The 27,581-nt window shown below is 46.0% G+C and overlaps 1 protein-coding gene across 1 annotated transcript in view; it reads right to left on the bottom strand.

Moving 5' to 3' along the window:
• Positions 1–21,033: 21,033 nt before the first annotated feature.
• Positions 21,034–27,581, bottom strand: part of LOC144763979 (vomeronasal type-2 receptor 26-like) — a 29,985-nt gene continuing 23,437 nt past the window's right edge. The window contains exon 2 of the mRNA XM_078650085.1: positions 21,034–21,953. Within this exon, the coding sequence (XP_078506211.1) occupies positions 21,034–21,953 (920 nt within the window). The remainder of the gene's footprint in view (positions 21,954–27,581) is intronic.

Here is a 27,581-nt window from a genome sequence, read left to right as displayed (position 1 = left end):
CTGAAATCCCGCCTAGCTGACATCTACTAAGGTAAATACCAAATGCCATTCTCATCCTTCGCACTTGCAAGCCGTTACTCTTCTATCAGCAACTTTGTTTACAGCTTATAATAATCCGGTGAAGATGCATAAATGTCGAAATACTCCCGTGGCCACAAGATCTGCAACTAGACTGAAAGACGTCACAAATAGCCCTCTTCCCACAATAACCGCCATAGACTTAATGCTACAAAAAACGATCAATGTAGTGGCGGACGCTATTCAGGACTCCGAAAGACGCCTTTCACTTACCCCAGACCTATGTTTCCCGGACCTCTCTTTACACACCACTGGAAATATTAACATACTGGACAATACTATAAATTCCCAGGAGTCCATCCTAACGTTGTCATTCACAGGGCTCCCTAGCCCTCAAACAAGAGACAACACACAAACAGCCTTGCCTATACCCTCTATAGGCAACAGCAGGAACAACAGTCTTGAGCTACCTGGTGAAAACGGCATTAATACTCATCTGTCACCTATAGCCCATTTACACTCAGTGGCCCCCTCCCCGGGTGGTTTAACATCTACAATGACGAAACCTGTCACCAAAGTTAGTCGCACGATAAAGAGAAAAACTAGGCCCATAGGCACACGAGGCAAAATCAAGTCATCTATAGCTAAAAAACAAAAATCTCACCTCAAGGCTAAACATCTCATCTTAGCTAAAGACATCTGGTCTACCTTTAGACTGGCCAAATCTGTCCCCGACACAGTGTCCTCATGTCCTTTCATAAGCAGTCAAGACCCAGACCTGATCTTGAATAAAGAGCCGACAGTACCCACAAATATGCCTACACACACCACAGTCAGGGCTGATCACACAATGATAAACACAAAATCACTCTTGAGTGACCTTGAAAGTCTAATCAAGTCCCTCCTGTTACCCATCAGTGAGAGAGTCCTTAATATTGAGAACGCTTTAGGGAAGTTTGAAAGGGCCCAAAATGATGCAACATCTACCTTGCTTAAAACACTGAAGGTACCACAACCAATTTCTACCTTTATACCAGCCAGTAATTCCCTCGCTTCGACTAGTAATAAAAATCTCAGGGCAAAAAAAGCTATAGCTACCTCTACTTCTGCTGGTAAGCGAAATTTGCCACCATGTCAGGAAAAGATTCCTCCTACCATCCTAGTGACAACTCAAGATAGAGGTATTAATATATGCCATCCAGTGGCTGCCATTCCAAGTAGCCCTCAAACCTCACCTGACGCTGAGATAGAGGATTGTGAATGGGCCGCTGAAAGCTCCCCGATTAAAATAGTAACCACCCAGGTAGAACAAACGAGACAAACCAAAAACCTCAAACAGGGTATACCTATAAAACAATCGGGTCCTACCCTGATCAAACCGGTGGTAGCTAAAAGACCACTTCACGTTAACCTCCCGCCTGAATCTAGCCCGTACACCATTGTAATGATTGGAGTACCTAAATTGGTGGGGGATAGGGTAGAATCTCATGGGGACCTAAAAAACAAGGTGAGCCATTGGCTCACAACTCATAGACCGATCCCTAAACATATTAACGGCCATATTGCACACGTGAGAAGAGTAGATTGGGTGGGAAACAGATTTAAATCGACCGAGGGTGACTGCATTGTGGTAACCCTTGGGGATAGTCGTGCTGCCAGTTTTATAAGTAGCTGGAAAAGTGGTGTGACAAATAGCCTGATTCGTACTATGGCCTTAAGCTACTTTTATTCAAATAACCTCGGTCACTATCCAACACAAGTACAGTCAACTTATGGACAGGAGGGGTTGCTTGAGCCAATAGCTGATAACCAACCTAGGGCTCATACACTGCCTATTGGTCCACATACCCGAACAAACCTCACTGACTATAGGCAGGAACACCCATGGCTGAGTAGGCCAAATAGCCATTCCAGTAGATACCAAGAGAGAAGTGAGTTTTTTACCCGCCCTCAACAGCAGCGCTATTCATACCCCTATTATCAAGACACACAATACGGGGTACCCATCTCTAATATATTTGATGCTCTTTACGATACTGATTACCTAGATGAGATTGATTGACAAACCGTATCTCCATCCTCCCACTCTATCACTACTGAGCCCTCAACTAAGGTAGCTCCCCTTTATAGAGTATCAAGCATTAGTCTGGAGTGCACACATGTCTCCCCTCGAGAGGCTAGTGAAGCACACAGGGTAGCTACCATAGTACAATCTCATGAAAACACACTGATTGTGAATGGGTGTAGTCATTCATGTCCCTCAAACCAAACCCAATGTATAGTGCCCAGTGGAGTAAAAAACTCTTTAACCATCAGCAATGAAACGGAAGCACACTTAACAATGGGTCATGGGGTTCAAGTAATCTCTTCATCCACAAATAAGGCTCAGATAGTAGGTTTGGGCCTCATTGAACAACGTTCCATACATCTTTTATCCTGGAACATAGCCGGTCTGGCCGTTAAGGTTAACGACCCAGCCTGGTTAGCCTATGTAAAAAATTATACAATCTTATGCTTTCAAGAAACCTGGTCAGTAGATGAAAATGTACATATTGAGGGCTTTCAAAGTTTCTTCTTACCAGCAGCCCCGTCAAACAGCGGAAGATCTAAAGGGGGCCTGGCAACTTATATAAGCCTTGCACTTAGCTGCCAGGTCTCAAACAGAGCATTGGACAATAGACACATTCAAACCTTAGTGCTCAGGAATGGTAAAAAGGCACTGACCCTTATTAATTTCTACAATGCTGCGTCATCAAATAAGGAGTGTAACATTCTTAACTTACAAAACTTTTTACAAGCAAAAGCGGATAGTCTACCTCGAAGTATCATCATCGCTGGAGACTTTAAATCTCACCCCTGCGGCAACCCCGAAATGACACCTATTGGCCTTTTAGGCTGCAACAATAGGTCTGGTTTTCACTTTGACCATTCGCTTCGTGGCACCTGCATTAACAACCTAATTGATGATAGGAATCTAACCGTCGCAATGACTACGCTGGAGGACTCACACATATTTAATGTCCCTACGTATAAAGGCCATGGTAAAGGCTCCTACATAGACCACATGTTTCTTTCAAGTGATCTTGTTGATCTAGCCACTGACTTTGAAATTCAAACAAGCATCTTCAGTGACCATAATCCTCTGTCGATCAGGATTGGAGGAGGCCTTTTTGAACTTAGGAAGCCTCGTCCTGATCATGGCGTTCTAAAACCTAGCAATGGAAATCGTCGTCTGAAGTGGTCAAAGGTTAACAGTGACTCTTTGTACAGCTCAATCAACAGTAGCTGCGGTAATGATTTAGACCTTTGTGTCTCTCCATCCACCTTGCCTGAAGCGACTCTGATTGCCTTTGCTGCCGTTGTTGATAAAATCGGCCAATTGCTATCTGTACCAATAAAGGGTCACCATGAACACCAACCAGGGTGGTTTGATCAAGCTTGCTCAAAGGCCGGTCGAGATTTAAAAAAAGCACTTAAGGCTACCCCAAGAGATCCTGTCCTTATAAAGTCTCTGCGATTTAACTACAAGACAGTCCTGGCAGCCCGGAAAAAAGAAGTAAAAGCTGGTGTTTGGGAAACTTTATGCGATCCTGCAATTCTGGGCAATAGCTCCAAGTTCTGGAGTATTGTAAATAAACCTATGTTTGACGTCCCCATTAACCCTATGGCTGGGACTAACATACCCGAGGAAGAGTGGATATCACACTACAGTACAATTTTCAAAAGTGATAAACCACAAGCAGACTCTGTTTTTAAATCCTTCGATGAAAATGTGTTGTGCTTCACAGTGGGGGAGGTAGTAAAGGGGATCCAAGGACTAACTTGTAATAAAGCACCTGGCCCTGATGGTATACCACCCGATCTATTTAAATCAAATACCCTTTTATGGGCACCAGTTATCACCGCAGTTGTAAACGCCGGAATCCTGGCTGGTTGCCCAAAAGCTTGGGGGTCCTCGACTATTGTCCCTGTTTTCAAGAAGGGTGATCGCGGCAGTGTTACATGCTACAGACCCATATCCCTGATCAATTCAGTTGCAAAGGTGGTGGGGGGCATTATCCTAAATAGATTAACAGCTTGGGCCAATGAAAATAACATACTGTCATCAATACAATATGGGTTCAGACCAGGCCACTCCACGATAACCCAATGTCTGAATCTTTATTTAATAAACAGCAAATATACCCTAGCAAGAAAAGGGACGATCCATATGGCCTTTATGGATTTATCGTCCGCGTTTGACTGTGTAGACAGAGGCAGGCTTTGGGAGGTCCTGCTAAAAATGGGGGTGGAACAAAACCTGGTCAACTTCCTTGTTGACCTCCACTCGGACACAAGAGCAAACGTCCGCTACACCCATGATATGAAGGTAACAAGGGATTTTAGTATAAATCGAGGTGTCAGACAAGGGTGCATCCTCGCCCCTTTTCTTTTTAATCTTTACATTAATGAGTTGGAGGAGCACTTATTAAAAACTGGTACAGACTTTCCTTATATTGGCAAGAAGGGCATACCTGTCCTATTATATGCGGACGACGCCGTTTTAATATCTAGAACGGCGCTCGGTCTTCAAATCTTGTTAGACTCTTATAATAATTTTATGAACTCCCGTGGCCTGAGTATTAATAATTCGAAATCTTTTACAATGATGACAGGTGTAACTCCCCAAAAAATATACCCTCACTTTGTAAACGGGGACAAAATACCTACCACCAAGACCTTCTCGTACCTTGGTGTCCTCTTTGATCATAAATTAACTTGGGCACCAGCAATACAAAAGAAAAAGGGTGAGGTAGTGCGGGCCAATGCGGCTATACTGGACTTCTCAAGAAAAATGGGCAATAGTCCGGTGGCTGCTGTCTTGAAGTTATATCAAGCCAAAAGCACTGCAATCGCACGTTACGGAAGTGAAATATGGGGATCAGAATCACTAGGTGCCCTTGAAGTTACTGAGAATAACTTCCTAAAACAGGTTTTACGGCTACCTAGGGGCACAGCCAACTTTCCAGCACATGAGGAACTTGGTATCCCATATCTAAGTGATAAGTTGGCTGTGAATCCTTTGCTATGCTGGCTGAATAGCTGGCTAAATACAGCCATACCTCTTACTAGAAATATCCTTCAAGAGGCACTAGAGTGGGACGGTAGACTCAAGATCCCATGGTTAAAATATGTAAGAAGATGGCTCTTTGAACTAGGCCGACCAGATTTATTTCTATCCCCTGAGACAATAACTAAAACTGATGTAACCTTTGTTAGGAACACTTTTATGTTGTCCAGATGCATGGCGCGGGAGGGAAATGAGTACAAGAAAAGTAGTGTGAGACAGTATGTTCTAACTAAAACCTGTTTACACATGGAACCTTACCTAGCTTGGCCCATGTCCGGTTATGACCGTTTTTTGCTAACAAGGTTCCGATTTAATATGTTCCATCTTTTATTAGCTGTACCAAGTGGAGCACATAGAGGACAAGTGTTGCCAGCTTGCGGCTGCGACAATAAGTCTCCGCAAGACCTGGCACACTTTTTATTTTTTTGTCAGTTTTATACACTCCCCCGTACTCTGTTTTTAAAACCTTTACTCAAACAGTTGAACTTTGTACAATTCAGACCTGCACTCTGCCACCTCCAAATGCTAAACAGTGAATGTACTATGTTTGTATGTAGTTTTTTAAAACTCGCAGTTAAACATAGAAAAAGCATGGAAGGGTAACCAATTTTGCTGCTGAATGTACTCTTATCCCCACTGTATTTTTATCTTTTTTAACCATATTATCGCTTTTATGCCTGTGAATGTTTGCTGCAATATCACTCTTCCTATTTTTATCTTTATTGTATGGATTAATTTTTATGAAATGCACTTTTATGATTGTTATATGCAAACAATCGAATAAAGATATTCTTATTCTTATTCTGTCCTGCATGTCCTAGTATCCTGCACATACTAGCATTGCCCTTCACTATGGTCCTGATCCCCCTGACCATCGTCTTCCTGCTTCTTGCCTGCATGACTCTGCAATAGTTTGTCCTGTCACAGATCATACCAGCCTTTCCTAGTTTTGATGTTCCTTGACCTCCTGTTCATGCTAGTCTAAGAACTTCTCGGCCCTGTGTTCCCTGGTCCTGGTTTGACTGGGTGTCATTCCCATGTACTCCTGCCCCATGTCAATTGGGTTCTAGGTCTTCTGTTTCACAGGCTACCAGTCTTGGACCCTTTCATCCAAAGGCATTGATTTTCCTATCCCTCATAGTCCCTGGTTCTCCTGCCCCATCCTGTCCCACCCCACACCTACTAATTCTCCTGGTTTGCCTATTCTACCTTGCTCTTGTCCATCTGACCATGGGCCGCTCTATAATTGTCCTCCTAGTAATGGTCCTACTGGGTCTGGTCTTCCTCATTCGTCTGGCACTGGTCCTCCTAGTTCCCATGTTGTGGGATACCCTGGTTCATGTAGTTCTTGTCACCCTGGTTTTAAGATCCTCCTGATTCAAACACTCCTGGACCTTCTAACCCTAGTCCCACTGGACCTAGACTTTCTCACATGTATAACCCCTTGGTCAATCTGATCTAGTGTCTACAGGTGCTGATATCCTGGTTCTTTCTGGTTGTGGTCTTCCTTGTCCTGGTCTTTTGCTTCTGGCCCCTTGGTCTCTGGTCTTTCTCTCAATTGCTCTCCTGGTACTGGTCCTCTTTGGTCTGTCAACTTGGGTCTGCTACTCCTGGCTCTAGTTGCCCTTGTCCCTTTGGTCCTAGTCAGTCCTTGTTATGATGGTCCAGGGCTTTCTGTTCCTTCTACCTCTGGTCCTTCTGTACGGGTACCCTAGTGATGTTTTTCATTGTCCTGTTCACCATCATCTATTTGTTCTTGGTCCCCTCCGGCATTGGTAACCCTGGTCATCATAGATTAGGTCTCCCTGGGCCTGGTTCCTCTTGTTTTTGTCCTCATGGCTCATTATGTTATGGGTGGATGGTGGACTATGCTCTGCCAGCCGAGTCAACAGAGTTTTGCCCACTCTGAGCTCTGCTTGGAGCACGGAGTTTGGCAAAAACTCTGCCAACTGTTGCATAGCGGACTTTCAGGCCCAGTACTTACCCCTACTTTAAAGGGGGCTTTGTGGAATGGTTCAAACCCTGTTCCCCTATCCTAGCATACACCAGATAGAAGCCTATCTCCAGGCACTAACACAATAAACCCACATTTCTTGGGTACCAAGAGAGAAGAAGCAGACTGTCTTTAAAATAATAATGTCACAAACTTGCTGCATGAGTCCTGTTGCTCAGTGTGTGGAGGTAAGCACTATAAGTTAGGGTTGCCGCAGGATGAGCAGTGATCCTGAGAGGAGCCCTTAGGCTCACCACAACATGGAGGTGGTGGCTTCGGCTCTGTGTGCTACCAGTGTCACATCCTTTGAAAAGTGTCACCAGGCAGTAGATTCAAGTACTTTGACCCAGAGTTCAGCTTTATTGCCACTGGTGTCATTAAGACTCAGTGGTGGGAAGCTGGTGGGCGAGGTGATTATGGGGGACTGCTCGGAGGTCTGTGAGGGGGTCGCAGGCGCTGCCAGACCCAGGAGGAGGGTGGGTAGAGCGGTGTATGTGATATGCAGGGCAGACTCTGCAATTCATCATTTGGAGGTTGGTAAACTGAGCAGCACTGACTGGAGCTATAACGTCGCTTGCTATGACAGGCTTCTGAGTCAAACAGTGGTTTCAGAACAGTATGCAGAGACCTGTGATGAAGGTTGTCACTTTTCAGCAAAAAAAGGCATGCAAAAATGGGAAACATCCTTTATAACGAAACTTTCACAACGCGGTACCATTACCACACAGGTTTTACAACTCAAGTCGTTACAATGACTTGCGCTGGAGGGTGCTGGAGGATAGGGAATAGTTTAATTTACTATCCAACACCTTCCCTACTATCCACGGGGACTGGAGTTGGAATAGTAAATTAAACTATTCACTATCCAGCGCCCCCCAATGCAAGTCGTTGTAACGACTTTCGTTGTAAAACCTGCGAGGTAACGGTAGCCGTTGTGAAAGCACGCGTTGTACCGTCATACATCCTGCAAAACTGATTTAAAACGCTAGTGAATTGTGCACTAGGTGCTTCGAAGATGATTTCACTGGTAGTGCAGGAAGTGGAGTATAAAAGTGCGGATAATGGCGCAGACGGGTGTCCAATCTCAGGATCATCCGTGGACCGAGTGTGGAATTATTTGTAAACAGCAAGGAGGCAGTGACATTGTGGTCTCTGACCATCAGTGTCTGCACACAGCCTGGAGTAGCGGCTCGCGAGCGACTTGCTGATCCTTTGTGGTGTGTTTTATTTTGTAATCTTCTGGGATGAGTGAGCCCTTTTTTCCTGAGTGGATAATATCTAAGCAATTCCACAGGGTAAAAGACTAACCCAGAACTCACCCTCAGTTTGACAATCATTATAAACTAGCTTTCCATTTCCTATTGATTTTGCTGAGTGCAAAGCAAACCATGTCAAACAGAGGTTTTAAGGTCCTCAGAAGGTGTCAGGAGGTAAGTCACCTGTTCAAAAATATCCTGTAAATTTTGAGAGGGCTAACAATTGTGTGCACTTGCAAAATTAGTCTTTGGTGCAGTCGGTGCACCCTGCCCCAGCATTTGTAACCTGATTCTGTAAAGTGTCATATTTTGTGAATCACTCAGTTATGAAATGAATCTAAATTTGTGATTTTTTCGAGATCTTTTCTTACTAGGAATGCAGTGCATGCTGGAGGGTGCATGGAAAATATGAGGGCACACTTCATTTCTGAGACACACTGAAGCAAGCATTCGTAGTTATGGAACACGTCGCTCTGATAGTAGAGTATATTGGCCTCCTCTGAGCCTGTACCCTCTCAGCACGGTCCGGGTAGACTTCATGTATCCTCTCAGGTGCCCTCTGAATGTGTATACCCTGAACTATGAGGGCTCCCCTGTGCATGGTACTGGGGTTTCTCCATTACAAGGTGCCAGTGTCTCCAGTGCACGGTACTGGGTCTCTCCTGTGCACAATACTAGAGGTCTTTCCTCTGCAGGGTGTTGCGGTATGTCAAGTGCAACGGAATGGTGGTCTCTCCTGTGGACGGTATCAGGGTGTCTCCTGTGCACAGTATTCAGGTTCTCTGCTGTGCATGGTACTGCGGTCTGCCCTGTGCAAAGTACTGGGGGTCTCTCCTGTGCACGATACCAGTGCCTCTTGTGAATCAGAATCAGAAAAATGCTTTATTTGATTTTAGCAGATGATTAAAATCATAAAAGCAACAATTTGAGAGAACAAATTCATAAAAATACATTACAAAACATTCCATACTACGAAAACTAAAATTACATTATGCTATACACTTACTGCATTTTCCCTTCAAAATAGCTAACAGGTTATAGTGTTCAGCTTCCTCAGAATGCTCTTTAACAGGCCAGTCATGATGCCTATACATAGCTGCAGCTGCCTTGTGCATATTATAACAGTTGACAATATTGCATTGTGTGTCAAAGTAATTGCCTTTCTTCTGTGACCATTTGTTAGCATTTGTTAGGTACTTGAGGCCAAATCTGAATGATTCACTTGGATCCTTCTCCCATGCCCATGTTGCTGCTCTAGTGATAGTATTCAAATTTAGAAAGTGATTCACAATTATTACATATTACTCTACCACTATATGTCAAGTGGGCAGATTAGCCCATGTCCACTGAGGCCTCCTCCTACACAAAATTATGTTTCTGTCCACGAACATTTAATATGTCGTTTGGTGATCTTGCGGGACCTGGGTAGGATCCAGAATGGTATATTCAGGGAGTATAATGGTGCTACTCATTCTTTTTACACACATCTGCCAACAGTATATTGCTACTCTCAGTAATTTTGAATGGGGGCATTGGTTTGACATCCACCAGTATTATACCTTAAATAGTTTCTGTGCGTATATCAACTTGTTTGTCGTCTTTTTGTAGATCATGTTTTCTTTTAAGTCTTCTCATTGAAGCTCTAGAATGTAATAGATTTTTTTCTGACTGAGATTAATTTGCCAAGTTTTCCATCAATGAACTGTTCTTCAGTGTGATGTTTGCGTAGATCCAGGTATTTCATTGTGTCTGCTTTCAATCAGTGGTGTGACATTAGACCCCCATGGTGTGGGGGGTCGAGCTCCAAGGAGTTCCTGCAGCACAGCCAGCACTGGGCATGGGCATATGGAATGAGAGCTCCTGACTGGGTCCGGGGTGGGGGAGAGGGTCCCTCCATATACTTTGCAGCTCTCCCAAGTTTTGTTAAGCTACTGCTTTAAATTCAAAGGGAGTGACTGCCAGCTGTGAGAATCCCCTTCCCCCAGTGATTTTAGCGGCATCAGCCAACTTTTGGTCCAGTTTTTTCTTTCCAAATTTGTTTATTGTAGTCATTGCGCTTTGAATGCATATTCCACCTCCTGAAGGTAGAGAAAAGCATTATCTGCATAAAGCAAGACCACTTGCCACAGGTTTTATAGTGGAATACCGCAATCAGGTCCTCTATCTCTAAATAGGCATACAAGGGGGGTTGGCCAAGATGGCGACACAATAGGACGTGTTGCGCTCGAGCTCCTGCCCCGCCGTCTGTCTTAAGGTGCCTTAAAACGGATGCCCCCTGCTGGTGTGGACCCCCGCCGGGCCTCGTACAGCTGACCGACCCAGGGGACACCGCCGAAAGTGTTGTGGGTCTAGAGGCCCGTGCCCAGCACACCACGGATGACTCCCTGGACGGGGCCTGTGACTTGCTCCTAGCTCACCCAAGCAGCCGCACGGCGTGAGAACTCACCAGACAGAGCTGATATGCACGCCCCTGGGGGTCGGCCCTCCTGACTGCTGCTCCCCTACTTTCTGCTGACTCCTGTGGCGCTGCTACAGAGAGGAGATTGCGTGCCCCGGCCAGGCCTCCCCATACTCGGCCTCCGGCAAGCAGAGATGCCGGAAGCTATGCGAGGCCCCGCCGGCTAGTGCGGCCTACCCCACATGTGGCACCTACCGGAGCTCTCACCAAGAAGCAGCAGCGACGATCCGGGTATTATCGGGGGTCCCCTTGCATCGGAGCTTGCTTACCCGGCACCTGGGATACAGGGGGAGTTGGTGGTTGCAGGAGTGGGCCCCGGCTGCTTCAGCAAACCAACCACCGGGGGACCGCGTGACACGCCACGAGGCGCGGCCTACCCTAAACACTGAGACGCAGAGGAGACAGCCAAAGGCGACACGATGAGGTGGCTGGGCCTGTGTGGACTGTGAACCGCCCTGGTGAGGATCTTCAGCTTCTGGCGCCGGAGGGAAAACACAGACACTCGCCCTTCCACTCATCGCCGCAGGGTAAGGAGCTCAGCCGCCGGGGGCTAGACGGTGCGAGCCCACGAGGGAGACCCACCGGGATGCAGCACATCACCACGCTGCTGCCGGGCCGGCCTGTCCTTCCCGATAGGATCCCCCTGGCTGAGCAATTATCGTGAGGACATCCTTCCAGGCCAGTCCTGCTCCCAGCTCAGTGTCCCCGGTGAAAATGTGGGCTGAGACACAGGGGCCCGAGGTGGTGACGCGCTACACAGGTACCTGAAGACACAGATGCCGGCGTTGTGAAGGGGTGCCCTCTGCTGTTTTGCACTACCCACTGGCGGGCACTGGCCCCACTGACTGTTCACGGACTTCTCCAGCGGGACACACCATGGCCCTGAACCCCTGAGACTGCACTATAGTTTTTCGCCTCCCTCCCCAGACCGCAGCGGAAGTGTAGGCAGTAGCCCTGGCGCTGCTGCATCCAGGCACAGATCAGGGCTCGCCTACAGGTGGGAGTTGGTGGGGGGTCACGGCGGACTGCCTTTCCATGACACGCACAATTCCCATGTGGCCATTGCAACGTCGTACAGTGAACTTCCCTTGAGTCTGCCATTTGCCAGCCTACCCGCTACCATGCCATCCTTCACTCCTGCTCTGCACCTCTCTGGGAGTCAGTGGTGCTTCAGGCTATGTCCAACCCAAGGGACAAAAGAGAGAAATCGCTGAAAGACCTGTTTGCTCACCCGCAGAACACATCCACCATGGCGCACTCTGCGTCTGGGGGCCAGGCACCTGGGAGCGCTGAGGTTGCAGGTGAAGAGCCCATCACCCAGGCCTTCTTGGAGTCCCTCTTCGCAACCCTTCGTGAAGACCTGCAGACTGTGAAAAAAGACCTTACCTCCGAAATACAAGATATTTGGAGAGACGTGGGTGGCATCGGGGAAAGGGTCCCCACCCTGGTGGAAAAGAGTGACAATAAGGACATTGAACTGAACACTCTTCAGCAGGAGGTCCTCCGACTCTAGGATCAACATCTTGATCTGCAACTTCATCTGCAGGATTTAGAGAACCGCTGCCGGAGTCACAATATTCGAATCCGGGGAGTGAAAGTCACATCATACACGAGGACATGTTTGCCTTCTTCAGGGGTCTCTTCAACCACATCTTGGGGGCCTCGCCCAATGGCCCCATCAAATTGGATCGCGCCCATAGGGTTGAGCTCCCTTGGGTGGGCAATGCTACACCTGCTGACATCCTTGTATGGGTGCATGACTACAGAACAAAGGAGGAGATCATCAGTAAGGCCAGAACCATGCACCCAATCTCATTCCGGGGATAGATCCAGGTGATATTTCAAGATTTAGCTCTTCTCACTCTCCACCGAAGGTACCAGTTTCTGCCAGCAACAGACCACCTCCAACAACAGGGTGTCTCCTACTCATGGGGCCACCCCTTCCGGCTCATCTTCAGGCACAATGGAAAATTGATGCAGCTACGTTCCCTCACTAAAGCCTGCCAGTTACTAGATCACCCTATTTCTACAGAGGAGGAGGAACGTCGCAGTGCAGCCTCCGACCCAGTGGTCTCCCGATCTGGCTGGCGACGACAAGGCTGCTGCAGACGTAACCGATGGCCAGATCAATCAGAGGTGATTGAGGGACAGCGGGCGGTCCTTGACTTTGACGTCTATGCAGCACGCAGCATAGGACAATTGAAGAGATTCCGTGACCTCATCTTATATTGCTGCCTTTGGGGTGGGCGGCAGGCGGGATGGGAGCTCGAACACTTGGTCACAACATGGACCGCGCATTGGCCTTCCACCGGTCATCTAGACTCTTGTTCTTGATTTCTTCTCATCATTGTAGCATTAAAAGCAGTCGTGCGGGGGGAATTCATAGCTCACAGACGGAAGAGGGAGGAGCTCACCCAGAAAACTAAGGAACTGGAGCAGATGCACCAGATGACCAGGCCCCTCAGGGTGTGGAGGCAACTAAAGGCCATGCGGCAACAACTGGCCACTCTGGACCAAGACAGGGCAGAATTTGCAGCCCTCAGGCTCCGTCACGTATACTACACTGGAGGGGACAGCTGTGAGCACCTGCTAGCCCATAGGCCCAGAGAGGCCAGAGTGAAACAAGGAGTCAAGGAATTCCGACGGGGGGGTGGGGAGAAGATAACAGAGGACTCAGAGATCGCTGAGGCCTTCCGAAATATTTATGCCCAACTCTATTCAGGAATGTCGCTTGATACCGCCTTTGGGGAGGCGTATCTTGCTGATGCGGATGTATGACGTTACAACGCATGCTTTTACAACGCATGCCATTACGACGCAGGTTTAACAATGTAAGTCGTTACAGCGACTTGCGTTGGGGGCGCTGGATAGTGAATAGTTTAATTTACTATTCCAACTCCAGTCCCCGTGGATAGTAGGGAAGGTGTTGGATAGTAATTAAACTATTCCCTATCCTAGAGCGCCCTCCAGCGCAATTCGTTGTAATGACTTGCGTTGTAAAAGTTGCGTCGTAATGGTAGTGCGTTGTAAAAGTTGCGTTGTAAAGGATGTTTCCCATAGCCACTATCTCAGGTCTTAAAATAGGGAAATCGCTGGTGCCTGACAAGCTCTTTAATTCCTTTGCCCAACCGGGGGCGATCCTCAGAGACATGCTCGAAGTCTCCATAGTAGTCATACAGAAACTGGGGCGAGAAAAAACCGTCTAAGGTGCGTACCGCTCCATATCCCTCCTAAACATAGACATTAAATTATACACTGGAGTTTTAGCGACCCGTCTAGCACCCTACATGTCAGAGTTAATAGACCCCGAACAAGCTGGGTTTATCCCTCAACGCCAGACAAGTGATAATACCAAACACTCTTTACACCTTGTAGAGAAGGCCTCCAGGACACAGGGGGAATACATGCTCCTCACCATCGATGACAAGAAGGCCTTCGATAGAGTGCACTGGCCTTACTTAAAACAGGTGCCCAAATGAGTGGGAATGAGTAACAAACTGACAACATGCATCTTAAACTGCTACTGGTTCCCCACTGCCACGGTCCGCGTGAATGGCCACACATCATACCGGTTCCCTATAGGCAGAGGTTTGTGACAGGGGTGCCCCCTCTCCCACCTGCTCTTCACACTCTATGTGGAGCCTTTAGCCCAGCAAATACGGCACAGCCCCTTGATAACCGAAATTACATTTGGGAGCGATATTCACACCATCAGCTTATACACCGATGATGTCTTACTTTCCCTCTCAAACCCGATCTCAGCACTGGGATCCTGTTTTTTAGAACTGGAACACTTTGCACAGCCTTCCGTTTTCACGGTTAACTTAGATAAATCTGTAGCACTAAATCTCTCCCTGTCATCTGTCACCCGGGCGTGTCTTCAGGTGAAGCATCCCATACAATGGTCTGAAGACTCAATCCCCTACCTCGGGATTCAACTGGCGCCCTCTATACCGGCGACGGCCGCCATGCCCGACTACGGGCCCGTATACGGGCAGACTTGGGCCAATGGAAACACTACCCACTCTCATGGCTGGGCCGAGTGGCAGCCACCAAAATGACTATCCTGCCCCAGATATTATACGTCTTTCTAACCCTGCCACTCTCCCACCTACTGGCTGGATCCAGCAGACCCAATCGAAGTTGGTGCAATTTATCTGGCAGGGCCTTAAGCCCCGGCTAAAACACACCATAACAGTTCTCCCCCTGGAGGAGGGTGGCCTTGGCGTTCACGATCTTCCACTTTACTTCCAAGCAACAAAGATGCGGTATCTAGTTGAGTGTAACCGGCTGGAATCCAAAAAGCACTGGCTCTTTCAAGATAGGGCGGTCACTGCCTCATCCCTCCAGAAGATGCCTTTTCTCCTAAAGAAGCACAGGCCCCTAATCTCTACGCATCTTACATCACAAGGGTATCATGGGATAACACTACCATCAAACACAATCTAACTACATTTCCCTCCCCACTCACTCCCATCTTTGAAACCGAGACTTCCAACCCGGTCTGGGCGAGTTGACGGGCGCACGCTGGTGCTCCACAGAATGCAGGTCTCTGGGTCACCTGTTTGATCTGAGAGGGATCATCCCCTTCCAACAGATTAAATCAGACTATGGGATCCCTGAAGCCAAACGATTACGCTACCTCCAGATATGACACTGGGCACTACATCCAGACACTAAACCACACGCTCATCGGCCTTTTTTCTGTGTCCGAAAAGTGGCTTATCACACGCACATCTGAAAAGAAACTTATCTCTGACTTGTACAAAATGCTCCTAGCCAGGAATACACATACATATAGCGCCAGTCGAGCTCATTGGGAATGAGAGCTGGGTAGATCCCCCATTCGCAAGGAGTGGGAGGGGGTCTGTTACAAAGCCCGCTCTTCATCCTACCACACGGGACTGACTGAAACAATGACGAAAATAGCTACTTACTGGTGTTATACCCCTGAACGCCTCCACTTGGTAGACCCACGACTGAGTGCGGACTGCTTGCGAGTTTGTGGGAAGACCGGCACCCTGGTGCACATCCTATGGGAATGTGAACATCTACAGTCTTACTGGGCTCATGTTCTAGAAGAGGTGGACAAGCACCTAGACACACAACTGCCATGGTTACCCGCCTACGTTCTCCTAGGTCTCCCAAATCCCTTGATGTATATTCTCAAATCCCGCAGAGGCCGCCGGATCGCGATAGCACTAGGCTCTGCACTACAGAACATCCTGACCCATTGGCGCACGCCCCAGATCCCTTTATTTACAAGCTGGCTACATCGCCTGTGGCAGGTTCTTGGAATGGAGAAAAGAAGTCTCACACAAGCAGGGAAAGGCACCACAGTTGCAGACCTTTGGCAACCACTTTTGTCCCTCCTTGCCTCAGAATTTAGGGAAGTGACCTGCCCCAGATACCTGAGACTTCTGCGCCTTATTGATTACCAGCAGGTAGCTAATTAACCTGACACCCACGTACGCACTTTGGAGACAGTCTTTAGAATCGTCAACAACCAAATGTTTTTGAAAGCCTGTATGTAAATTGGGAATAATGCAATGAAATATACAATTGGTGATATAACAAGTATAGTGACATACATAATAATCATTGGACCTCGTAAATAACTGAAATGGGAATGAACTTCTTTTTCTAGATGGAACTTATCATGGCTCCTTTAATACTTGATTAATTCATGGACTACTGAACGAGGAATGGACTTAAAAGCACTAGTACTCTAAGGGATAACTATCACATCTACTATTGAAAGGCTCTAAGGTAAGCCGTTGGATATGGAATGGGTCCTGGATAAACTGCATAGTTAATATGACACACTCTAAATACCGGCGCTGTTTGGTTTTACAGGAGAAATAAGAGAAGGATTTTTAGATCTTTTATTGATTTACACGAGATTACGCCACTCACCATTCTACTTTGTTTTGGTAAGTGGACTTTTTAAAAACTAGCTGGCAATATTGATGCACTCAGAGTCTGACTGGGCATGAGAATGATGAATAAGTTCTAAATATGGATAGAGTGTGGTGATCATGGGCACACTGATATGCTGTTTAATAAAAAGAAGAAACTGAGGCATAAGTGGTGGTCATCTTGACTGACAGGATTGGCAAGTTAACTTAATGAGGATTATCTCAAATAGATTTTATGAGCTAAATATGTCAAGTAGGCTGACCACTAAATAAGATATGCAAGTGATCTTTTTTATAAATGTATGCTTGCCATTGCCTTCAAGGTAAGGTGCGGGGACTCAGATTCTATTTATCATACGAGAAAAAGACAACTGATGTATGATATACATGAGAAGTTGGAATTTGATAGAACATGAGTTGGAGTGTTTAGTCAAACACTGATGGGCAAAGGTGGCCTTTAATGTATGATTTTACTGATTGTATGTATTTGTATACTAATTTGCAGCCTTGAAAAAGCCCGTGGAGGGCGAAACGCGCGTCGGCTGTGACGATGTGGCAAGAAAATAATCAATAAACAGGAATTTGAAAGATTGATGGACTGTGTACTACTTGATTATCTGTGTGGATTTGAAAGAAATTGATCCATCAAAGTGATTGAACTACGACTCAACTGGAGAGAAGTAACAAACAGGGATGTGCACTGGTGGAATTATTTTTCCAAATGGATGGGGACAGGAGGGGGGTGGGGGAGGGATAGTGTAAGTTTAATTTTCATGTTTTTTCTATGTTACGTATTTGCTTGGAATTCATAAAATGTGCCCTCTGCTCTCTGGGCGTAACTGATCACACTGCTCTTTACTGCACTGGGAGACCAGTAATTTTTCATGTTTGATAAAATCTCAATAAAAGATTTAAACCAGAAATAAGCACACCAGGGTAATTTTTTCCCCTCCGCTATCCAATACTTTCCCTACTGTAGCACTCACTGGAGTGGGAATAGTAATTTTTACCCCTCGGCTCTCCAGCATTTATCCTACTGTTCCACTCGCTGGAGTGAAAATAGTAATTATTACCCCTCCGCCATCCAGCACTTATCCTACTGTTGCACTCACTGGATTGAGAATAGTAATTTCTACCCCTCCGCTGTCCAACACTTTCTCTACTGTTTTACTCACTGGAGTGGGATTTGTAATTGTCCCTCCTAATATGCATTAATCATAATATGCATGATTAACATACCAAAATGTTCTCCCAGCCCTAATATTTACCAAAATGTTCTCCTAGCCCTAATATTTTTGTAACCCTGGTTAAAATATTTGCATTTAGGTCCAGCATTCATGAAAAATATCAAATCAATGTATGCACAAAATGAGCACCAAATAAGTTTGAGGGAGAAGCCTGCCGTCGTCCATGAAATTATTTTCAATATTGTCAACACTGCCATACTACTTAAGGCAGTCTATATCGCAAAGATTCCACCAATGTAACACCAGCAAACACTTACGTGGGCCGGATGCATCCATAAGTAGGATGACTTATTTTTTGGTATTTAGGAGTTAGTCAACAGTAGTTATGAGTCTGTGGCTATGGTCTAGAAAATAACAGGTTCCAATTCACAAAGATTTTGTGGTGACTTAACCTTGCAGTACTCCTTGGGTAAGCTCCTGAAATTCAAAAGTACTCCATGACTACTGGAAGAATAAGTCACATCTACCTATACACCAGTCTTTGCAAATTAATCTCTTAGGTCCTGATTACGAGTTTGTGGTGCGGTGGTTCTGCCCCGCCGCCACACCGTCAAACCCATGGTCAGGCCACCTGCCAGATTACATGTGTTCCTTGTGTCTGGCGGGATTTTTTTAGAATGCTCCTGCAGCAGTGCCTCAGAAAATGGTCACCGCAATGGGAACAACAAAAACAGTTCCGAAATGCAGGGACTGCATGTCCCGGCTGTGCAGGAATTGGGGTGAATGCACACGGGGGCACATGTTGTGCCCCCCTGCATGCACCCCATGGCCCTGAGCCTCAAGGGGGCCCAGAAAGGACCCCTTTATTTCCTCTCTGCCACGGTTTTCATGGAGGAGGAACCGCCATAAAACTGTGGCAGAGAGAAAACTCGTAATATGCTTGGTGGGACCATGGCAGCACTGTCAAGCATATTACAGCCTCAATAACGCCGCAACACCACCAGGAAACAGTGGTTCCCTGGCACCTGCGGCTGGGCAATGGGGGTCCGACCACCCTTATTGTAATAGGGCGGTCGAAAGACCGCCACCCCCGTTCCCTGCGAGTCTGGTGGTCCATGGACCGCCTGATTCGTAATCAAGTCCTTAAAGTTTACCAAACCTGAAGTAAATGTTAAACAAGGTGAATTGAAAAAAGAGCCCAAGTAACAATTCTTGATTCATTCTTATATATATTTATTTTATTAATTAATAAGCGCAGACTTAGATTACAAGAACACTAGAGCCCTTTACAAAGAACAATTTAATGCAACCGAACATCTCAAACATATGGAACGATATGGTGTTCATTGAAGGCTTGAATATAGAATCAGTTTTCCAAAGTGATGGAGTGAGGATGTGTTAATAGATAGGACTTAACAGCACACTTTGTTGTGTTTTTGCATTACACATATTTAAAATTCCAAACGCAGAGAGATAAAAACAACTTTTTCTGAATTATACAATGTTGTAAAACCACACAATCAATAATCAATCCCTCATTTGAGTAATATGTTCAAATAAAAGCTGTTCCCATCTATAGAGAATAAACATGTGGTCCATTATCAAAGAATGACACACTACCTTCCTCTAAAATGTCATAAGTGTCTAATATTAGAAGATGATCACAGTTTACAAGGACTGGAGAAATATTTTGATATATTTTGCAGTTAATTGAAAAAGTTCATCCCCTACTGAAACACATCTTAATAAGGATATCCTAAATATTTATGCAGTTTGGGTTGTGCGTAACACACTTATGGAAAATGCCCTGAAGGAAAATGAGTTACAAAATTTGCAAGTTAAAATCAGTTCAATTCACCAATTAAGAGATTTTTAAAAGAGATATATCCATTGAGCAAACAGAAGCCGGAGAAAGCAAAAGGAGTACGGCAACCCTACATGCGGTATAAGACAGGAATTCAAATGTGCCTTTATGGGAACTGTCAAATGACTTCCTATAAATCATCCTATATTATCTTTTTATTTCACTCTCTACTTAAACGATTGGCCATTGAAACTACTAGAAGTTGAAGATGAAGCACAATAGGACTTTTATACTTCATCGTAGTTCAAGGAGTTTCCTAGTATTTGAGAGAAGCGGAGTGCAACAAAAACATAAGAGGAGACACAAAAATTATGACTAGAAATGCATAAGTAAGATCTTTTTAAACATTTGGTGCCCTAGCTACAAAAATAATTAAAGTACAAATGGGGATTGAAATCTCTATCTGAATGTAATTTTACTTCCTTTTTTTAAATTCACCAACATTCCTAATAGTCCACCTGGAAATCCATGGTAGACGAAGTGTTCAGGTATGCTACTGGGAATGACGTGACAGTGCCAGCAGGCTGGTATTACAGCTGTGCGGAATTCTAGAAGGCATGTGGGCCACATTTGTTCCCATGGGGAGAACATGTTTCCCTCTAGAGAAGGTTGTTTGCACCACACCCCCAGCAAATCTAGAAGTGGTCCACATTCTCTTTTCTATCCTAGAAAGGGACTTGCTCGAGTACATTTTTGACAATTTCTAGGGTAGAAAGGGGTCAGGTAAACATTTGTAGATGCCCACAAATACAGATATTTGTGGGCGTTGCCAAACTTTCAAGGCAAACCACACCTTTGAACACCCACTTCCCATCCCTTACAACAGATTTACTCCACCAAATACAACAGTTAAGGCCAACCTACCAGTAGGACATGCCCCCTGCTAAGGACTTTAGTCAACCTTTAAGCACTTCAGGCCTAGTGTGCCTCGTCAGTAAGCTGCAACATGGATTTCTAGAGTCAGCGATCCCGTCAAGCGTGACGTGATCTATGACTCTATGTTATAGAGAGTAATATGAGTGAATAAGGAAATAAATAATATTGTTAACAGAAGAATGTAGAGACAAATAATAATTTTTGAAGGACAGTGTGAAGAGGGCGATTCATAAGTGTATTTATCGAATATCACAGTTTAGCTGCTGTTTTTGATGCTGATCGGAATTTAACATGTCAGGATAAGGAGTTGAAACTTCAATGATATACTCTAGTTTACGATGTACAAATAGGTGTCACTGCGTGCATTTTTCACTAAGCATTGGTTTTCCAATTAGAGCCTCTTTAGTGTTGAGATCAGGTCTTAATAAAAGTATGTAGCACTTGGGGATGAATATACAGCCCAGCAGTCCAGCACTGGAGGCCAAGATAGCGAACACTTCAACTGCAACCATGTATTTGCCCTTGGTGCTGAGGTAGGCTGGGATGAAGGAAACCCACACACAGCAGAAAACCATCATACTGAAAGTGATGAGCTGAGCCTCGTTGAAACCATCTGGCAACCTCCGGGCAAAGAAAGCCAGAACAAAACTTACAAGAGCCAAACATCCAATGTAGCCAATACCAAGGTACAGTGCCACTTCAGACCCATCATTGCACTTAAAAATGATCTTTCCCATTTCAGAGGTGTCAACATCTGGAAAGGGTGGAATGAAGATGAGCCACACAACGCATATAACAACTTCACCTAAAGATGGAACAATAACTAGAGAGTAGGTAAGTTTTTGCCCAGCCCACTTTCTGAACTTGCTGCCAGGCTTTGTGGCATTAAAGGCTATTAGGACAGTCACAGTCTTTGCCAGAATAGTGGAAACTGCAATTGCAAAAGTTACTGAGAAGCTTGTTTGTCGGAGTAGGCAGGTCACTTTTACAGGTGGACTAATGAATAGTAAACAACATAGGAAAGAACATATAAGAGAAATGAGGAGGATGTAGCTTAGGTTCCTGTTGTTGGCCTTCACTAGAGCTGTGTGATGGTGTTTTACAAAGATTCCCAGAACTCCAATTCCTACTATAAATAACAGAACAACAATGGAGGCTAAAGCTCCACCCAGTGGATCTTCATAGGACAACACCTCTATGGTCCTTGGTACACAGGCATCTTTCCTCTGATTTGGCCACTGATCTTCTGGACATCTTACACAGTTTTCCATATCTAGAATAAGAAGGAAAGAATATTGTGTTCAGCAAGCAAATCATCAAAAAGTTATGATCTGTTTAGAACTGGGAACTTTTAATTATGATATGGCTCTCTGAGATAATGTTTTACAGCTGCAAACTGTGTACATAGAAAGGAAAAGATTTGAGTTGAAAGATTTGGTCTCCAGTATTCTTTGTGTAGCTAGAATCAACATTGTTCCTAGAAAGTATTTTAGGTCTGAATTTCAGCTGTATTTCTTGATGTACATACCAATAGAAAATAGAAACTAATGCTTTGAGTCAGTCCCTTTCTAATGTTGGTTGCTTGATGTGTTATTTAGACTTTGGATCAGCCCACAAGACAACCTATATATGGTGAGCAATGAGTCAGGGCCCTTCAGCCATTGGCTTTGATGACAATGTCAATGCAACTTTGGCTCATCCTACAGAACAATCAGCTGCTATCAGTAGATTCACAGGTATAATGTACATTAATATTTGCTAGTTTGTTTAATTTCATATCAATGTTTCAACTTTTTAGTGATGTAGTTCCCCATAGAATGTTGGGAGTCTTTTCTCAAAAACAACAATTACACAAGTGGCTAATTATTATTATCATCTATGTCTAGATGGTGGGCTGGTATCAGCAGTTGTCCCTTTGATGACTGCCAGTACCACAAGCTTTGACTACAGATGACACATACAAAGGGCTTTCAAAACAATGCAACTGAAGTTTTGGATTAACATTGGATGCCCCCTGGTGGTCACTAGTTCTGGACATATTGGTCCTTGTTCCCTTTGTCCTTGTAATAAAGCAGAATAAAAATAATAAAAAATCAACTAGCAATGATTTTTGCTTTGCTGACTTTTTGAGGATATGGGCATTAAACAATCATTTCAATTAAGGTTCTTTCTAAATTGTTAATCTTTCTTTGTTTTTCAGGTAACAGGAAGACCAGGACCACCAGAGTATTATACACCCCTGGTGAAGCCACACTCCTCCAGGAGCATGGCTGGGCCCACAATTCCGGTGGCCTCCTGGCTCTGAAGTGTCTTCTCTCTCTCTCCACTTCCTGCATGGGTCTTGGAACCCTTCAGGGAGTGAACTAAGGAAGTCTTTTCTCTGCTGGTTTCATTCTATACCCAATGTGAGAAGTTGGCCTGGTATATGATGTTCACTATTCTAGTGAACACCTTGCACCAGTCCAAACAACCCTTATGGTGATGGTTGTAAGTCAATCTTATAGACCAGCTATCCTAGTGGTAGCGTGGACTGAACAGTCTTAGGCTAAAAGACTCTTGAGGGCGTGTAAAGCCAGCTGTTTTACCATATGTAACCCCTTGAATATCAAATGAAAGGACACCACATAGGATATATATAAAATATATATGTATTTATTTACTAACACAGTCCTCTGAACTCTTTATGAGGTCAGAGGCAAAAGCACATAACAAGTTACTCTTAGAAATACTTTAAATAGCACAATTTACAGTTAGGCCCTAGGGGCACGTAAAACCATATACTAAGTAAGAGGTATAAGAACCACGACTTGTGAAAGGAGAAGGCCCAGGGAATCGCTGGGGCTACACTATCTGACCCTTAGGTTAGGAGTAGGAGGCCCAGAGGCGGCGCGTGCAGTGTCAGTACACTCACGCGAGAGTCAATAGAAAGTCAATGGGAACTTAGAAGGTAAGTAAATGAAGATTTAGGACACTTCCGGTCTAGCTAGGAGGAAACAACTATTAAATCTGGACAGTAGGATAGTCAATCCCTACTGGAGCACCGAAGTACTCGCGTTACCTCACCTACGGGCTGCGGGTGCATAGGTGTCAAAGTGTGTCGGCTCACCCACGGGCTGCGGGTGCATAGGTGTCAAAGTGTGTCGGTTTCAACGTTGATTCCAATGGAGCCTTGAAGAAAGATGCTGCAGGCGACCAGGAGGTAGATGTGCGGGTGGATCCAAGGGTGGATCGGAGATGAAGAAGACCTGAAAGCAGAGGCGGCAGAGTCTAGGTCACTAGCCAGTGACCGGGTGGAACCAGGAAGGAACCAGACGTCGTCGAGGAGCAATCAAGTGCTGTCGTGAAGCTTGTCTTTGCAGCCACGCGGACCAGGAGGCGTTGAGGATGACCAGGTGCTGGAGTGGAGCTGTCCCACGAAGGTTCTCGCAGATGGAGGGGTCGACTTCAAGATCGGAGCCAACAAGCCTAAGCAAAGGCAACCCATGCAGAATACACAAAGAGCTTCTGGTGCAGACCAGGAGGGTCTGAGGTACTTCGCCTTTTCAGGAAAGCAAGTGCCAGTCTGAAGCAACCAGACCAGCGATGGATTTTCAAAGGATCATCGTCACAGGGCTACTAGCCAACTGGCCAGCAACCGGGACAATGTGTCGAGCAGAACACAAGCAGAAGGGCCCCACGCAAATCTCGTGGAGTGTGGAGGGCTCGTGTCGGGGTGTCTCAGTCCCCAGGGCACAGCTTCGAGGATGCCTCAGGAGCTGCGCTGTTAGCAAGTTGCAGGCTTTCCAAGATGCCTGGTTCCACGAGTTCCGACTCCTTCCACGGGGCTCAGCTGTGCTGGAGTCGTGCAGTGGGGTCAGAGAGGTCCGGGAGTTGAGGTCTTGTCAGGCTCTGTGCTCGGGTTCCGGCGGGAACAGGGACAAAGCAAGCCGTCGAGTTTCTGGAGGGTGCCTGGTTGCCCAGGGTGGTCACTCCTTGGCCACAAGGGAGATTCTTCAGTCTTCAGCTCAGGTGAATGTCGAAGGGTCCAGAGTTTTGTTTCAAGTCGATATCAGGATAAATCTAAAGTCTCCTGGGTCAGCTCCTACCTTTATAAAACTAAAGGGGGCTGGTTTACTCACTAGGTCCCTCCTATGGGTGGGACCAGAAAGGGTGGTGGTTACACCCCCTATCCTTTGTTCAGTTTCACGCCAGAGCTGGGGCTGGAGTGCCCCAGCAACTGGTTTGAACTGGGGTATGCATGAAGCACCTAGTGTGCCTCAGGCAGCGTCTGTTTCTATTCAGCCCTCCCTGACCAATACACAAAATCCTGAATGGGGTGGTGCTTGCACCTCTCCAGGCAGGAAACCTATTGTCCAAACCTCCGTGACTGGAAGGACTCCCAGCAGCAGGAGGTCAGACTTGTGTCGGGGCAGCAGCGTCCATTTTGTGAAGCTGGGGCTCTGGTTAATTTAAACTGGGATAGTAGGAACTAAGATGTCTTCTCCCTCTAGAAGGGTGGAATGCTACCCCCGTCGCAAGAATTGGCGAGGGTGTAGTATTCCAAAGCGTATGACACCTTACTCGACATGTTTAGATAAAGCCAAACCAAAGTTAGCATTCAACCGCGAGGATTATAATGTACTTAAGAGTATATGGTATGGCGATATCATAGAACAGCTATAAGGACATGGTCCCGAAAGCTGCAGACAGGCTCAGCTCATGCTAGAGCACCATCTCACACATAACCAAGCACTCTGCCTCCAGGATTGTTAAGGCCTGCCATAGGAGTGACTTATAGGTTACTGTGTGTCTATATTTAAGGGTAGATATAGGAATACTATACCTAAGCAAGGGGTGATTACACGACCTTGCCCCAGCTGTGTGATCAGCCAGTTGTGTCAGTTTGAGTGGCCAGCCAGGGGTGGCATAATACATGCTGCAGCCCCTGGTAGGCCTGGGTTGCACCTATGCCCTGAGTACCTAGGGTACACTTCTACAGGGGCTGACAAGGTGAACCAATTCCCAATTGTGTATGTACCTAGAGTACATGGTGTAAATTTAGAGAGAGTGCATTGCAGGAAATCCAATACTGAAGCATGTCTCAGATAGATTTAATAGTTCGCAATTGTTCTCAGAGATGAGGTCAAGCACCTTAATAGCATGTTTTTGAGCCCTGATTCCTAATTTGGAGATGGCTATGGGTATTTGAGGATGGTTCTGCTCAGGTGATAAATACCTTAAATTTAAAATGGGTGAGGCTAGAAATTGCTGGCTACTGCCCTCGATCCATACCATAGCTACCTCCTCCAAGCACAATAGGGGTGTCCATGTGGGTGGGGAGGGGGTGGTTGAATTGGATTTCTTTTATTCTTACTCGTACTATGTACATGCGTCATCCTACTGATGTATAATGATGGCGTACAAATTGCATACTCTGTGTGAACTCCTTCTTGAATGCTGTTGAGGGGTCAATGAGGATCAGGGCCGCCGTTTCTCCCGGGTCAAGGAGGGTTCCGATGTCGTAGTGGCAGCGATCAGGTCAGTTTCAGTGCTGTGGTTGGTGCATAATTCAGATTGGGAGGAGTCCAGAAGGTCTTTGAACTCTGGGTGCTGCTTGAGTTGGCTCTTGATGGCCTTTTAGAGGACTTTGGTGGGAAAGAGGGGCAGCTAGATGAGGCAGTAGTTCTTGAGATCATTGGGGTCGGCTGAAGGTTTCTTGAGGAGGGTTGTGGCTTCTGCATGTTTCCATACTTCAAGGAAAGAGGCTGTGGTTATAGATGACTTGAAGATGGCAGTGAGCTCGCTGCTGATTATCATGCTCATGAGGTTGAAAATGTGAAGGGGACAGTGCTCCATGGGTGCTCCTGAGTGGACAGAGTTCATGATATCTGTGGTGTTCTGTGTGGCGAGTTGGTCCCAGGTGAAGACCAGGTAGATGGAGACCGCATCAGGCTAGTACCCATGGGAGCAAGGAAACTGAGGCTGTCGTTAGCGGTGTGTTGGAGTTCTAGGTTTTTGTAAGTGATGGATATATTGTCATTGAAGAAGCCCACCCGGGATTAGCAGACTTCCTGAGAACGGGTGGTGGTGTTTTCCATGGCTGAGGGGTTAGTGAACTCTGACAATGTTGAAGAGTTACTGCTATGGTTGGAGCTATTTTTGATGCAGCTGGGCAGGGTGTCATGTTTTGTCTTTTCCAGTAGTTGGTGATATTGATTAAGGGACAACTTGAAGGTGGCTCGGTCTGTGGCATCCTTGCTGGTATGTCACTTGCGGTTGCCTTTTGTGATTTCCAGTTCTGTGGCATACCAACTGGCTTGTTTGGTTGGTCTCTTGAGATTAGTGTGGTTGACAGGAGTGACTCTGTCGGCACTGGTGGTGATCCAGGCAGAGAAGTTCTTGACAGCCAGTTCTAGGTTGGGTGTGGTGGTACGGCGGGATGTGCTGAGGGCAAAGGTCCACTGGCTCTCTGCTACTTTGTTCCAGCTGTGGTGTTTTGCTAGGCAGTGGATCCTGTAATGGTGAAGTGCACAATGGCGTGGTCTGTCCAGGTGAGCTTGGTGACATGGCTGTATTTGACTGTTGCTGGCTGTGACAATGGGGTAAAGCGTATGTCCTGAGGAGTGTGTTGGGTCGGTGGTTATTTGGGTGAGGCTAATGTTGTTATTGCTTTCGAGGAGATTGTAGGGTGTTGGCATTGTTGAGGTCGCCAAGGTGAAAATTGGGGGTTTCGAGGAAAATGTCATGTTTGGAGTCTACCGCGAGCGGCACAAAGAATTTGGGGACGGTGATGCAGAAACTGGGGCATGGTCCTAGAGGTTTGTATGTAAGGGTGCCTCTGAAGTGGTTTTGCCATTGGAAATTGAGGTGTTTCATGATCTGGTTTTATCATTTGCGACAGTGGTGCAGTGGATGATTTTTT

This window comes from Lissotriton helveticus, chromosome 1_1, assembly GCF_964261635.1.
Source record: "Lissotriton helveticus chromosome 1_1, aLisHel1.1, whole genome shotgun sequence".
NCBI classification, from domain to species: domain Eukaryota; kingdom Metazoa; phylum Chordata; class Amphibia; order Caudata; family Salamandridae; genus Lissotriton; species Lissotriton helveticus.
The sequence above is the reverse complement of the archived record's forward strand: the minus strand, read 5'-3'. Positions and strand labels throughout refer to the sequence as shown.